The 16174-nt window shown below is 41.5% G+C and overlaps 1 protein-coding gene across 3 annotated transcripts in view; it reads left to right on the forward strand.

The window, feature by feature from the left end:
* FKBP2 (FKBP prolyl isomerase 2) overlaps positions 1 to 15281 on the forward strand; it is a 36846-nt gene extending 21565 nt beyond the window's left edge. For all 3 annotated transcript variants that reach the window (XM_086938351.1, XM_086938352.1, XM_086938353.1), the window contains exons 4-6: positions 8674 to 8720; positions 9695 to 9730; positions 15094 to 15281. In XM_086938351.1, coding sequence (XP_086794477.1) covers positions 8674 to 8720; positions 9695 to 9730; positions 15094 to 15155 — 145 coding nt within the window. In that variant the 3' untranslated portion in view covers positions 15156 to 15281. The remainder of the gene's footprint in view (positions 1 to 8673; positions 8721 to 9694; positions 9731 to 15093) is intronic.
* Positions 15282 to 16174: the final 893 nt, after the last annotated feature.

The raw sequence follows: 16174 nt of genomic DNA on the forward strand, positions 1-16174 counted from the left end.
GCGAGGATTATAATGCACTTAAGAGTATATGGTACGCGTTATCATGGAACAGCTATTAGGACTTGGTTCCGCAAGCTGCAAACGGGCTCAGCTCATGCCAGAGCACCATCTCACACGATTCCAAGCACTCTGCCTTCAGGATTGTCAAGGCCTGCCATAGGGGTGACTGATAGGAATCTGTGTGTCCATTTTAGGGTTAGATATAGGTATACTATATCTAAAGCAAAGGGTGATTACACCACCTTGCCCCAGCTGTCGTGCAGCCAGTTGTGTCAGATTTAGATGGCCATCCAGGGGTGGCATAATACATGCTTCAGCCCCTGGTAGGCCCTGGGTACACCTATGCCCTGAGTTACAGGGTCTGATAAGGTGGCCCAGTACCAATTGGATATGTACCTAGGGTACATGGAATCCATTTTTAGAGAGAGCAGTAGGCCTGGGGTCCTGATTGGCAGGGTCCCAGGCCAACTAAGTCGGAAAACCAGCAAAACACCAGGGAAAAAGTTGGGGGCAACCATAGTCGGGTATCCACCTTCCTACACCCTCAAACAAAAAACTTCAGGTATATTACTTTAAAACATATCTCTACTATCTGCATATTAGTGGTCATCTAAAACTAGACACTTTTTTTTAGTTTGAAACCTCCTTATAGCAAGACTGTATATAAAATGATGACGTCCTAAATGGGCGCTATATTATTGCTCACAAAACAGTCAGGCCAAGCATAATACAACTACAGCGACCACCTTGACATACCTCATTAAATCATCTTTACTTATGAGTCACCTATAGATCATTCATGTTGTTCTAAAAATGTGTACTTTTACTTGAGGCGAAAAGACGAGGGGCATATTACGTACCACCTGTTCAATTAGATATCCTGTACATGTCAAAGTGCCCTATATTAATCCACGAACATAAAAAAAATGTACAGGGAAAAGGAGAACTGTAACCCATCCTAAAATTCCAGGTATATTACCTTTACACTTTTGTCTGCATATTAGTAGGTGCCTAAAGCTACATTCTACTTTTATGGTTACTCACAAACCTCCTTATACCAAATCAAGATCACTACTATCAACTCTTAAGTACGCCATTTAGTATCCTGAATTAGGCGTTATATTGTCATCATTATCTGTCTTACACCCGAATTAAAGACCATAAGGTTTGTGGCCCGATCTGTCAAAAAAAGTTTTTAATAATGATCCCAATCAAAATTTCTTGTTTTGTTATAACCAGAATAGTAAATAAGTAATTATGTAATCTACCCAATCCCATAATAAAGTCTCAGTCCCCTAAGAAAAATAGTATTTTATGGTCTATATTTAACCCTGTGTCTACCCCACCCGTTTTTCATTACATGATCTGCACTGTGAAACAAGAAGCTAAGATGTTGGTCTTGAGCGTTACACTCCATCACATGTACAGCCAAAGGATATCTGGCATCAACTTGTTACAAAGCCCGGAAATGTTAATCATTTCTTTCCTATAGTGGTCTAGAGGTGTTCCCTACGTAGATCTTCTCATACTTACACACAAGTACATACACCACAAATCTTGTACCACAAGGTATATTCATATGGATCAAACATTTCCGACCACCTCCATAGCTGAAGCCTTACTTTCGATCTTCTATCCATGTCCCATTTATACATACTACATTGGCCACATTTATAAAATCCTTTGGAGCAAGAAGTCAGTAATGAGCTTTTTCCAATAGGTCTGGGATAACTGGGACTTAGAATACTTTTAAGTGTTTCCCTTTTCTAGAAGTAAAACTAGGTTGTGTAGGGACAAAATCTTTCAACCGTACGCAAATGCCAATGCTTTTGTAAGATTTTCCAAAAGTTTCCTACCATTTGCATTATAATTGGTGATCAATCTTACTTTATTAGAATGGTATTTTTTTTGTTTCTTATTGGTACCCAAAGTTGAAATGCGATGCAACCTCTTAGCTTCATTAGTTTAAAAATTAGTTGCCTAGTTGACATACCCGTTCTGTTCCATATCCTGAATGGTTTTCAAAAACTTGCATTCCTCACCGAAGTTGTGCCTTGCTCTGACCATCTCACCATGTGGTATTGCATTTGTTTGACATTGTGTGTGTGAACTAGTAGCATGTGATAAAGCAGTACATGTTATTTTGCAAAATATTCTACTTTGAATTTTGTTGTCCTAGATATATTATTTCTGTATGTGGAACTATGTGTTAACAACTATTTTGAAATGTAATGGCCATATTGTACTCGTTTTTGTTAAAATATTTAAAAAAATGTACAGATTCATTACCTGGCCAAATCCTAAGGCAATCAATGAATCTTCCACATTAGTGAATATGTTCAATCCAGTTGGAACTGCCCGGGCCCCAGATCTGCCTCACCTTAAACGAACCACTAAATAGGTTGGCATAGGAAGGGGCAAATCTGGAACCCATTGCATGACCACATATTTGTTGATACCAATCCTCATCAAATAATAAAAATGTTCTCATGTATCTTTTTTGTCAAAGAAATCAACATGTTAGTATGATCTAACAAGTCTTTCGGTATTGTCCACAAAAGATGGCTAAGAGCCTGAATTAGATTGCCAGGTGAAATATTCTTATACAAAGATACAACATCCAAAGTTACCGTTATTATGTTTGAATGCCATATAACATCACTCATTCAGATTCAGAACATGTTTAGTAACCCAAATGTAAAATGATAAGTTACCCACATATGGTCATAAAATGAAATACACAAATTCTGAGGTGCTTTCAGCTGGTCCTCCGATAAATGAAATAGGTCAACCTGGTGGAAAAGGGATATCTTTGTGTGTTCCTGAAGTGTATAAAAACATGTGTTGATCAACAAATAAATAGTAATATTTGTCATCATTAAGTAATCCATTATTATGCCATTGTTTTAGGCTAGCATTAATACGTTTAATCCCATATTTGGACTATAATCCAGGTTCGGATAGCAGAAGTGGTCACTTAATTTTCCATTAATGTAATGTCCTAATCCACTTGGTTAATAGCCACGAAATTCCCACCTTTTTCTGCCTCTTATTATCAGATTCTTATCCTCTTTAATTGTCTTAAGGCAGGCATTTTATTGCCATACATTTTTCACAAGTCTGTTTATGGGGTTTCATCCCAGGATGATTATGTAAATTGGCACGTGAGAAATTTGATAAAGGTTATCATCACAAATATTTTGGAGAATGTAATTATTGGGATTAACAATATAACTCGTAATAAGGTGTGTTTGGTTTACCTTTAGCCCTGATGAAGCCGAAGGCATAACTCCAGCACGACAAAACATGTGTTGGATAGAGGCTTGAAGAATATAAAAAGAGACTAGATTGGAAAATGTTGTGGACTGTTAATTGCAGTGTGCTAAAAGTGCTTTCTTAATAATAGGTCTTAAGCCATGTATACACTGCCTCTGTAGGAAATGGCGCAATAGGTGTTCGCCCTATTATTGCTCCTCTGTCCAGATAACATTCGTAGGCTGCTTTTGGGTATCTTCTTCCCAGCCAAGGAGCAACAGTGGTTTTTTACCTCTTCACAAATATCCTTTAATAAACAGTAAGGCACAGAAATGCTCTCATTGGGCCTGTTTCTGTCAGGAAGGCTCCCAGGCCAAGATAGTTTGAATATTGGATTGGAGAGACTGTGCATGTTCTCTGCAAGCTTCTTAGCCTAAGTGTTCTACAGCACCCTGCCATATCTATAATGTATTAGTCTTTATAGCTGGGCCTGCCTGCTAAAGGGATTAAAACACTTCCTTCAGGTGAGCCTCTTGGTCTTCCCAGGTGGAGCTTGCGGACTTCCATGTTGTCTAAGTAGGGGGCACTGAATTCTGCCAAACCAGCCTGGACCCATTTGACTAGTCATGGAAGGTGACAGTGGTATTCTTTAACCTATATGGCATTGCATGCAATTGTAAATGACTTTTGTGTGGTGAATGCTGATCTCCCCTTTGCACCCTCCGAGCAATATGCCAATACCCTGACCTGCCGTCAAGTCAAAGGTGCTGAGCAACTCGGTAGCCCCTAATCTGTCAATGAGCTCATCAGTTCTGGGTATTGGATGTGCATCATTCTTGCGGACTAATTAAGTCCTCCTGTATTCCACACTGAACCGCTGTTCTGGATTGCTACACAGGGGAGCAACCTTTGTTACCAATTACACAGGGCTACACCAGTGACTACAGGAGGGCTCAATCAGCCCAGCCTAAAATTGTGGGACACTTCATCCTTGATATTGACTCTTAATTTGTCAGTCTGTAAAAGTTGTTACCTAGGTCCCCTATATCAATATCATGGGCACACCAATTGGTAAGCCATGGGGTTAGTGAGAAATTAGAGGATGACTGCCCAGGCAACTGGCAATATTCTTGCTGTTGTCCTCCTTTCAAAGTGGGGTAGAGGGATACAACTCCCACACCCTGACCCTTCTTGCTCATTGTATGGCAAGAGGTGTGGGAGAAGTTCATTCTCCTTTTCGCCACCATCTGTCTCTGTGAGCATGGTGATTTCGGACATCTCCTAGTATGGCTAGTGTCAGTTTACATGCAGGATCCATAAGGGGTTCCTGGCTGTTTAGAGATCCTTAAGTTTGGTAACCTCGTGTTTCTTCTCTTTGACATCATAGGGCCGTTTCACGTGTCCTGGGGGTTCTGGCTTCCATGGGCTGAATCACCCATACTTTCTGGCCAAGTTGGTATTTCACCCGAGTGAACTTCTGGTTGTATCACTGTTGTATCACCTTCTGGCTAGTGTCTAAATTCTCATTGACCTCTTTCATGTTGCCTCCCATCTTGGCCCTGAGGGTTAACGTAGTCAGCATCTTTTGGAAGTTTCCTGGGCACTTTCTCCACCCCCTTTTTCCGAAAACTGAAAAGTCTTCTTCTGGGATGTGGAATTCCTATAGCCCGACGCCCAGGACATATTGTTTGGGGTCAAGGGCAACAAGTTTTAATGTGCATTTTGTCCTTGGGACAAGCAGGCCCAACCCCCTGAAGCACAGACCCTTTGGCTGCCAGTTTGCAGTACCTCATTAAGGATCAAGGAAGGGCACTGCCTGCAGTTAAGTTAATATTTGTGTGCATATGTTAATGCTGTTCAACCTTGTATTTATGGTTCAATAATTGAGAGCCTTTATTATTAGGCTGAGCGCTCTCAGTAAATGTAAGTTCTGACTGCACTACTGACAGTGGTTCCAGTATAAAAATGTGGACACATGGTTTCAAAGTTCAGCAATATGAGGCTATGCATAATGCTCCCAGAATGCTCTCTGATTAGATGCAAATATTTGCAGAAGCTTGGAAGCAAGATTAATGGTTCTTTGCTTTCAATATAAAATGTCCCTAAAAAATGAAAGTAGGAAAACATTGTTTTTGCTAATCTACTGTAAAATTTCAGGTACCATTTCTTTGCAGCATCCTTTAGTAAAATGTTTCGATGCATGCTAGTATTTCCCCAAAATATTCATATTAGAAAATCAGTGTAACCTGTTTCAATAAGATGTTGGGAGCATAATAATAAACAAGCATTGGCAAAGCCAGTAGGTCTGAAATGGTGGTCAGCTTTTTAGCTTTGGCAATGCGTGACTTGTTGTGGCAAGGTTTTTGTAAAACCTTATTGATGTGAGAACTGCCGGACCCTCACCATTATAACAAACATTGGCAAAAGCAAAAATTGCTTTTGGTCTAAAAAAAGCACACACTTCGACGTTAGTTACTGGCACTGAACAAAACTACTTTGTGCGCCGATATGCTCCTTATGAAAGAGCAGAATGCTGTCACTCACGTGAAGCCAGCCGATACAGAGAGAATTTTAATAAACACTAAAGGTCATGGTTAACACCAGACCAAATTAGGTCCCCAATAATTAAAGAAAGTCTCAAAAGTGCACCCTTGGTTTATGTCCTTACATTAAGGGCAGCTATATGGCTTTCGTGAATTCACAAGAGTTTACAGCAGTAGGGCAAGAAATAGTACTCCTCGAAAATATTTGTGAACTGCATTTTAGCTTGAATAAATATGCATGTGCTCATGCGAAAACCTGAGTGTTTGCCAGTTTATTTTCCCTCCAACCACTTTTTTTCCCAACTCTGAAAGAAGGTTTACGTCTGCCATTGTCAGGAGTAAATTTCCAACATTTCTCAGTATTGGAAAAAATTAGAGAAGAGCTGTTGAAAACCCTTAAAACATGCAAGTTAGTAGGTTTGCACAGACTCAAAAGGACATTCCACCCCTGGAACTATTGTTTACCACTACCTTCAGTCCCAGTATGAAGATCTGCGGAAACGTAGCAACATAAAGGGATTACTAGTATTCAAACACTACTATGGTATGAGCCCTGGCATAATCAGAGAGGCTATATAAGAGCTCTTTTATAATGAAATTGCTGCCATAATTTGTCGCTGCACAACATGGCACCAAAGGGACAAGTGGATTTTTTTACAGGACAAGTAGATTTATGAAGCAACCTGCCCCATGGACAAGTAGATATTTTAATAAATTCCACACCCCTGCTTCTTGCATGATGCTCAAACAGTAGCTCAAAAGAATTGAGAAGCACTACTTTTTAGGGTATTTCCATATAAGCCAACAGACATGGTAACAAGATGTCCCACTTGCGTCTCGGGCGCTCAGACAGGCCCACAATCATGCCATTCAGGGTCTTGCAGAATCTCTTTACAAGTCCATTTGTCTGGGTATGGTGTGGTGTGGAGAACGTATAGATTACCTCGTTATAGCTAAGCCCACAGCCATCCCACATGTCCTTCATGTATGTTGGTATGAAGTTGGTCCTGATGTTAGTCATCCCCCTCCTTGAGAAACCCCATGCAGGTAAATGTTCCCATCAATGCCCTGGGCACTGTGGACATATTTACTGTTCTCAGGGACATGGCCCGGGTACTGGGTGGCATGGTCATCCAACAGTGGTATAAACCTATTCCCTACAGCTGTTTTTGGGGTCTAAAGGTTAACCCTTTGTTCCCTGCCACCCTCTCAAAGGGTGTTGCCACAACAGGGATGTTCTGGAGGGGAGTCTTGTGCTTCTCACCTGACTTGCCACTGGCCTGATAAATAGTTCAAGACCTGCAGAAAGCACCTAACTTGATGCTCATCGGGGGACAGTATAAGTGGGTGACTAGGTGGTCAAATTTGTTGGTTTGCCCTAAGAGTCCTGCCAGCAGAATAATGTCATTGGCCAGCTCGAGTAGGGCAATCACCAAAATTAGGGTTGACCCAGGCTCGGGGATCAATTCTCACCATGCAGGAGACCATTCTCCCAATAAATGAGATCACCACAGTGGTCCCCAGTTTTCTGGTCCCCGGCCTGTTACAAAAGGCCCCCTCTGAGCCTTACATAATTCTGCCTGGAATTTCATTCTGCAGCTTTCCACCCGGGCAGTTGAGGGAGGTCTCCCGGGGCAGATGCATCTTCCAGGTTGTGGGTACACTTTGTACCATATACTAGGGACTTGTAGCCAAGTTAAAAATGCCAATCACTAGTTTGCCAACTCAACCATGCTAAAGTGGGTCACAGGCACTTTACAACTTGTTAGCTAGGACAATGTGCACAGAGTTTCACATCCAGCAAAAACAGGGCAACAGAATGTTGCCCTGTTTTTTTGGTTATCTTCCTTAGTGCACTTTTTTTGTAGTAATTAACAATGGCAGACATGAAACGGGGAGTGATCACTGTTTGGTAGGCATGTAGTGTGAGAAAGATGTTGGAAAGAGTGCTCATAGTGCAGCTGATTGAAATAGTAGCCTGTTGGTGTGTCTTTGATTGGAGTCAAGTGGACTACAGGATATAGTCCCCATCCTTCGAAGAAGGTACTATGGAGAGAGGGGTACCACCACCCTGAGTCTGAATGGGGGAGTGACTGATGTCCTTCTGTGAAAAGGCACACATGCCTGAGGAATTTCTTTCTTTACAAGAAGTCAACAACTCCTACTTTTTTGGTTGGTTGAGTGTATGAAGTTGGTGCAATACGTTTTGATAGCAGATTGGCAATGTATTTTTCTCAGATGAAGATTGTGGCAATTCTTGCAATAGGAATTACTGTTGCAAAGTGCATGGGGAAAGGCAAAGCAGTCAGTGATGGAGATAGTTTGTTCCTTCTTGATCAGAAGTTCCAAATGGCGCAAGAGCTAATGTGTGTGTGTGTGTGTGTGTGTGTGGGGGGGAGGGTTGCTTTTTGTGGTTAAAATGATCTGTTGGCTAGTGGAACTAGAAATGTGTGGTTGGAGGGTTTGTAAAGAGTCCTTTGAAGTGTGCTTCTGGTAGTGCAAGTGGTAGTTAACGGTTTGCCTGTGGCCCAGAGGTGAATAAAAACTACATAAGTTACCAGAATCCAGAGTGAAAGTCCATTTCCATCCTTATAAATTCTTTTCCCCTTGAGATGTTTGACAAAAGCTATTAATCGGCATTTCTCCCAAGATGTTTTGTTTTCAAATTTGATTTGGGAGTGTAATTACCTATTACAGTAGTTTAATATTTCATTGTCTGAGGATTTAGACAGGTGGCCATTTATTAAGTGATCATTTACATGATTTATACATGTTCAGCTGTGAGCAAGGACCACTACAGCTCTAGGAATGAAGGAGAGTAAAGTGTCTGCTCTCGGGCTGCTACTGATGACACGTTTTTCTTCCAATTTTACAGGATGTGTGAGGGCGAGAAGAGGAAGTTGGTAATCCCTTCTGAACTAGGTATGTGGTCCTCATTTTGAGCGGATTGTAAATCTCTCACAGGAAATCCTTCAAGAGAATAAAGTCATGGTATCTGAACAAATCGCTCTGAATTATGAAGATTATATGCGGGGTGAATGGTCACTGGGCACACACTCAGTCGGTATGTTCAGTCCTTTGAATAGAAGATGCTGCACCCCAAGTGTTGGGGTGTAGTAGATCAGAACCCTTGTAAAGTAGCGTTGTCTGCTTGCTTTACTTATATTGTGGTTTATCTTAAATTCCTCAAAACCTAGCATATCTAATCTTGGATAAATCTAGGCATGGGAAGAATACAAACAATGTAGGTATGTACTGTAGCGTGCGTGTTTTTGGTTTTTTTTTTGTATGCCACAATGTTCACCAGTTCTTTGGCCTCTGCCTCCAATGTAGTCCATACTGTCTTGGATGAGTTTTGAGCTTTCCTTGAGGAGAGGTTTCAGTGTGTTTCTCTTTATTGGTGTTAAATAAAAGTTTGAGAGGATGGGTAGATCTTGCATATTAGCACCTAATCATGGGTTTGGTCACTCGCCCATACACTATCCCCACCCAACCAGTAGTTGGACTATTCATTACTTTCTTGAAACAAGAGCAAAGTCTGTTTAGTGTAACATCCCTTTCTAAACACCCCCCTCCCCTCCACCAAATTGTGAAGGGCTCCGGTTACGTTTTTTGTTACTTTACAGAGGGCAGAAAAATGTGATCCCAATATCCCATGCTGCATAAGTGTTAATTTACTTCTGATTCTGAAGTACCACCTTTAAGTGCTGGACTTACTGGAATGTGCTTGATACTACTAAAGTTCTGTGCTTTCTGGTAGGGTGTTATGGCATGATGCAGCAGATTAGTAAGTGAATTCGGAAAGGGGTGTTAATCACCCGAGCTGTTCTGGCTCTGCAATGAGACTATGATCTAAAAAAGAATGCTCTAAACATATCTTTCCTTTTTTCTTGCAGGGTATGGTGATCGGGGAGCTCCGCCAAAAATCCCAGGTAATTGTGTGTTTTCTCTGGTGGTGTTTCGCTTTAGTGCTGGGCTTGGCCGTACCCTCAATATGAGCTTCATTAGTTGCATTCATTTCATGGGCCTTTGTTTGGGGGGGGGGGGGGGGGGGGGGGGGGGGAGTCGTGCAGGGGTGGGTGTCATGGGGGTCAACAAAAGTGTTGGTCATTAGGACTCTTAAGACGCAGAGAATGTTACATAGATTTATCTGCAAAAACAAAAATAAAGAAATGCTAAATGCATTTTCCCACCCTCCCCAGCATAGTTATTTGTTCCCACACATTCAGGAAAGCTTGATGGATAGATTAATCATTGCAAATACTTTCCCTCTCATACACTTTAAAGGGTACATCAAGCACCCATGACTATGAACTAGTTCTCCTATGAGCTTTTAGCCATGATTCTCGTCCCTGTTGCCAATGCATTCTTCAGCAAGTTAGCATATCTGGCCGATCTGCTAAGAAAACAATAGGAATGATGTGTACATCCAAGTCCTCGCTCTGTCTTTGAAGCACAAGAAATCCTAAGATTTGGTTGTTACCAACTTTGAGTGTGTGTCCATCCTTACAGAAGCTAAATGACCAACTGCTAGAGCATTTTTCTCTGAAATAATTTGCTCCAACCCATATGACTGCAGTATTCCAAGATGTCATCTTACTTAGAAGAATTTAGTGCACCTAGAAGTGTAGATTTGCCAGTGATTGCTACTTTCTTAAAAAACAGACATTGATCAATTTTTAAAATACCATTCATAAATGTGTGAAGTGTCAATTGGGATAATCCTATTTGAAGTGCATCTTTCAAGATTCAATTGTGCTGCTTTTGAACCATTTATTCATATACCCTGCAAATGCTGGCATGAAATGTAATTTCATTATGTTGCCCCAGTCCATTACAAGACTTGTTCTTAGAGCAGCCATGTTTGTGTGATTTGTATAGCGCATAGCTGCCCAAAGGCTTGCCAGCGCTACAGAGAGGGTGGAGAGTCAATCATGGAAAGAGCCAGGAAGCGAGGGTTTGTAACAGGCCTGGATTCCTGTTGTACATAGCTTTGTGGGCTAGGCAGAGCTCCTTGAACTTTATTCTGGATTGGATAGGAAGCCAGTGGAGTTTGCTCAGTGAAGCTTTCACTGACTCCTGCTTGGGTATCTTCAGTAGCATCCTGGCCGCCACATTTTGAACCACCTGAAGCCTGTTAAATACATATTTGGGGGCCCCTAGGTACAGTGAGTTATCGTAGTCCAATATTGAGACCACTAGTGCCTGAATCACCGTTCTCTCAACTGGTTGGGGAGAAGGTCTATGATCTTATGGATCAGGTGTAGAATACCGAAGCAGGTAGCTGAGAGTTTGTTTTGCTTGGGTATCCATAGAAAGATTCTGGTCAAGCCACATCCCCAAGTTCCTGACGGCGGGCATAGGGCAGGGGCGCACTCCAGTTATCTCGCCAGATGATCCTGTTGCAAGGGTCTGTGTAGTTACCCGGGAACATATCCTCAGTTTTCTCACTGGTGAGCTTTTAGACTGAAGTTGGACATCCAGTTAGCCTTTTTTTCCATGCATGGGACTAGCTGTAGGTGATTGAAGTTAATAGCATCAGACACCGAGACTGCCAATTGTGTGCCATCAGCTTAAAACACAATTGACAGTCCAAACTCCTCTAAAATTTTTGCCAGTGGACTCATGTAAACATTAAACAGGGTAGGCCTGAGTGAGAAGAGTCCGGATTCCATGCATTGCAAAGATCTTTCACTTTGGAAGGAGGACAAACATAGGATGGCCTTATCCCGAATCCCAATCTCCCCATGTCTACTGTGCTTAACTGTATCAAATGCCACACTGAAATCAAGAAGAAGAATGGCTGCAGTTTCCCCCTAGTTCAATATAATATTAAGTTTCTCAGTAACTAGGAGGAGAGTGGGTTCCATGCTGTGTTCAAGACGGAACCCCGTCTGGGATTGGTGCAGAATACTATTCGCTTCCAGGAATTGTGAGATTGTGCTATTTACGCGTTTCTCAATGACTTTGCCTAGAATGGAGAGCAAAGAGATGGAGCAGTAATTCCCCAATAATGTGGGATCAAGATGGGGTTTCTTGAGGCAGGACTTTACAATGGCGTGCTTCCATTTTTTTGGGCACTATGCTGGTGCTCGGGGATAACGAAATAAGATCTGCCATTGTGGAGAAAACTGGCTCCCTGCCATGGATAAGAATGTGGAGGGGGTACAAGGGCGAGAGGTGAACCCGATTTGATGTTCTTTAGGATGTGGCTCAAGTGTTCTATGCTTGGGGCCGGAAAGGGGTCGAGAGCGGGAGCAGTTGAAAGGAGGGAAGGGTCTGGACTGTGATGCTGACCTGAGTTATCTAAAGATTTTCTGTGTGACTTCAGTCTCACCTAAGGGGTTCAGGTGCAGTGAGTTATGGATAAATTACACTTTATTTTTAAAAAAGGTGGCAAGCTCATTGCATCTTTCCTTGGAGGATTGGGGGATGGGGTACTCTGTTCAATGGGGGTAAGGGACTTTACAATTTTAAAAAGCTCTTTGCAGGAGTTGGCGGCCATACTGATCCATTCTTCATAGTATTTTGTCTGCTCTTCCTTTATATCCTCGTGATATTGCCAGATCGTGTTTTTGTACAGCGTCTTAAGATCAGGTACAAAAGTCTTCCTTCAGTTATTTCTAGTCTCTTACATTTCTTCTTTTGGAAGGCTCTGTGGCTACTAACCAGCTGCTCTTCTGGGATTACATTGTGTTTTCATTGTAGGTTTCTGAAAGCATTTTTCCACTGAATCAGTGATCCAGTCCGACCAGTGTGAGTGGGCCTTGTTGGGATTATCTCTTAGGAACTTAGTTAGACTTTAGGAGATTAATCCATTTTTCTGGGGCGACCCTAGGCCACTTCCTGCCTGACTTCAAGTGACCCACCGGCCGAGTCTTACTGGGTGTTTGTGTAAAGGAAGGGATATAATTCTGGTCAGACCATGGGACAGGGACCGGGCTTAGTCATTAGAAAAGATTGGGTCTAGGATATGCCCCTTTTCATGGGTAGCGGCGTTCACTAACTGAAAGAGTTCCAGGGCTTCGAGATCTGACCAAAGTGTGTTGGAAGCTGCATTATCAGGGTCATCGCAGTGAATATTAAAATCACCAAGTGCTGTAAGAGTTCCTTTTCCTATGATAAAACTGGCAAGGAGCTCAGGAAGGGCGTCTAAAACAAGTTGTATATGGACCAGGGGGTCTGTAAATGAGGGTTCCAGAAAAAGAGGAAGTGGGGCGAGTGTAATTCTAAACTGCATGGCACTGCCGTTGGTTAAGGTCAGAGGCATAATAGAGCAAGTGACCTGAGCTTTGTGAATGATGGTCACTCCACCCGATTTTCCCACCCTGTCCTGCCTGCTATTGGTATAGCCCGGGGGAAGGGCCATCATATCGGGAGCAGAGCTCTTATTCAATCAGGTTTCTGCAATAAACAGTATGTTGAGTGTTTATTCTTCCAGAAGCACCCAATCTCTGTTTTATGCCCTGGGAGAGACTTGCACTTTGAGCGCCATTTTCCAATGTGCTTTCTTTCCCTGCTTGTCATCGGTGTGGAGTAGGTTTCTCCCGAGCATAAAAGCACAGTACTGACAGCACAATATACTTCTATAGAGACTGTTCTGCTCAATGATTGGGTAATGTGGGCCTGAGCTGGCATAGTTTGTCAGAGTTGCACCTTAACTGATTGAGGTGCTGTGGAGAAATTTGACCATGGTTACTGGCCCCTGTTCCCGACGGGCGCAGACGATCTTGCCTTTGGCGTCAGTGGCGTGCCAATGTAGCCAACATAAATAGGTGAGCTCATGCAGCTAGACCTGTAATCTGTCCACTCTATGACCGAGAGAAGGAGCGATCCTCTCTATGGTCAAGGTGTTATAGGTCCAAAAAACGTGCTATGTTTAAGATCGTATAAATGCTCAGGTAAGCGCTTCTAAAACCAGTTAACTCTGTTTAAAATGGATTGCAATTAAAACAGGCAATTTTGAGCTAAATATAAAATAGTCTGACTCGAGTGAAAATCAAATTGAGGCAGATTCAAGGCAGTTTAAAACAATTTGTGCTAAAATGTGTCTGTTTACGAACTTTAAAATGACAAAAACCTCCAGATCCTCTACAAGTGGTAACACCGAAGGGCCCCCTCTCAGCCATATATACAGTACGAGAAGACCACAGTCCTACAGCCTCATTCAGGCTTATTGCCAAAATGGCCTTATTTGTTTTTATTCATCAATCCATATTGCCAACTTCTTTTTTTTATTAATCCACGAAGTGAGGTGGAAAAAACACTTGAACCTAGAATGGTCCTTATATTTTTCATTGATTGCACTAAAAGACAAAACAGTTTTTGCTTTGATTGCAGAGCTATTTCTAACGCTGGCATTACTCAATAAGCTATTTTAAGCTTTGTTATGTAAACGCTAAAAGCTTCTGGAGATACCTTAAGCATATCCTATTTGTAAGAACGGAGCCAATAACATTACTTTCCTGGGGACAATCCTTGAGCTTGCTCGTAGAACGGCTACATAGGCTTATTTTTTATTATCGGCAAGATGTGTCAAGTGTACAGGCCACGAATTAGGCACGTTTATCAGACTGCTTTGAAAACTTAAATTAATTGTCCTATCTAATTTGATCTATAACGCAATCTGCCAACTGAAAGCATTACTTACTTTTAGCAAACGGATGCCCCTTGTGATGTTGCAGGTTTACAAGCTACTCTCTCATTCTCATTTCCTTGAACCGTGAAAGTAGTACAGACAATTAGAATGGATTCATGTTTGCAGTTGCCAAACGTACTCAGGATTCATGTTCTGATGGGCAAAATACACAGTCAAAGGTGGAGTTTGCATGCTGGTGCATTGTGGGATTAAAGGGACTTGATTGTGAGTCATTTTATGTATGCCTGAAACTGGAATGACTTTGAAAGTCAACAAATTGGAGTCTGTAGAGCTGAGCACTAGACTGCATGAGAGTTCACAATATGTAAATCTACAATGCTTCAGGTACATACCATTTGTCACATGTTAATAACATGTTTGTTTTCTTTATGGCAAGAGTGGTACTGGGACAACAATGGACTGTGCCTGACTGGGTCTGTGCTTTTTCTGTAGAGCAAGGCAGGCTGCAAAAGCGGTCCTCGTGCATTATTCTGCATGCACTTGACTGCCTCATCTTGACTGCCTGCTTTCTTCATCCTGTTCGTCTGCCTAACCTGATTTTTTTTTTTTATATATCTGCTTAGTCATTATGTGGGTGAGATGTGCAATGGTCTGCGATATCCGAAGGTCACTGACTCAGGTTTCTCATTTCTCTAGGCGGCGCCACATTGATTTTCGAGGTGGAGCTGTTGAAGATTGACCGTCGGTCCGATTTGTAGATCTGCCAAGGATTTTTGTCTTTTGTGGGAATGTGTTTTTTTTAAATTACGATCTCTGGTGATATTCAAGAAATGTCCTTGTTTTGTTGCAATGAAGATTCCAACGCAAATAAAAATTGGCACAAATGTTTGTCATTTCTTGAAGCAAAGAATTGATAGTGGAATGTACATCAAATTAAATGAGTAGGTTATAATGTGAAATGTTATTTGCCAAGACATGTGGAGTAGAAATGACTGGAATAGGATCTGCTGTTAGAAGGTCAATTTGATCTCCAAACTTCATCTTGCGAACTGGACGCAGCCCTCGGCATACCTCTTGGGGTAGCAATCCTATATTGGTGCAGTGTGAACATTAACATGAATCTTGGTTGAAAGTTTGAAACTTGAAGGTTGAAATACATTTAGTTTGAATCAAATATTCAGAAACATTTTAGTTTTAAACTCTACATCAACTATGGAAAAATCACTTAGTTTGAAAATAACTTATCAAAACGTTAGCCATTTTGTTCCAAAATGCTTTTTAAAGAGAACATTTTACTTTATGGATACATTTTTTATATGCCCTGGCCATCAATTTTGACTTCAGATATAACTTCAACAGGACAGATTTACTACTTCGGTGATAACCTATTAAGGCACTGTTGCAAAGGTGTTGCATTTGCATGTTGTGGTAAGGATTAGAGCTTTCATTTCAAGCTTTTGCTTTTTCACCTTTTTTAACAATGGGTTTCTAACTTAATTTCTATAAAAGTAAATAATTTGAATTGTATGCTCAAACTAATCTACCAACCATGGGATGTGCAGTAACCTCATTTTCATGTTTGCTGTACACAATAGAACAATTCATGGCTTTATTTCCCACTTGCTTTTTCCCCAAAATAAACCAACCAGGTGTTTTTCTCGTTTGCACCTTTTTTGTATTTAAATAAACCTCCCACACCTCCGCAAATCTCTGTTGGAATTTATTTGATTTATCTGGTCCGTTTACCCTGCAGTACTTTCTTGTAATCTTAAAACCA

Source organism: Lissotriton vulgaris, chromosome 9 (assembly GCF_964263255.1).
Source record: "Lissotriton vulgaris chromosome 9, aLisVul1.2, whole genome shotgun sequence".
Lineage (NCBI taxonomy): Eukaryota > Metazoa > Chordata > Amphibia > Caudata > Salamandridae > Lissotriton > Lissotriton vulgaris.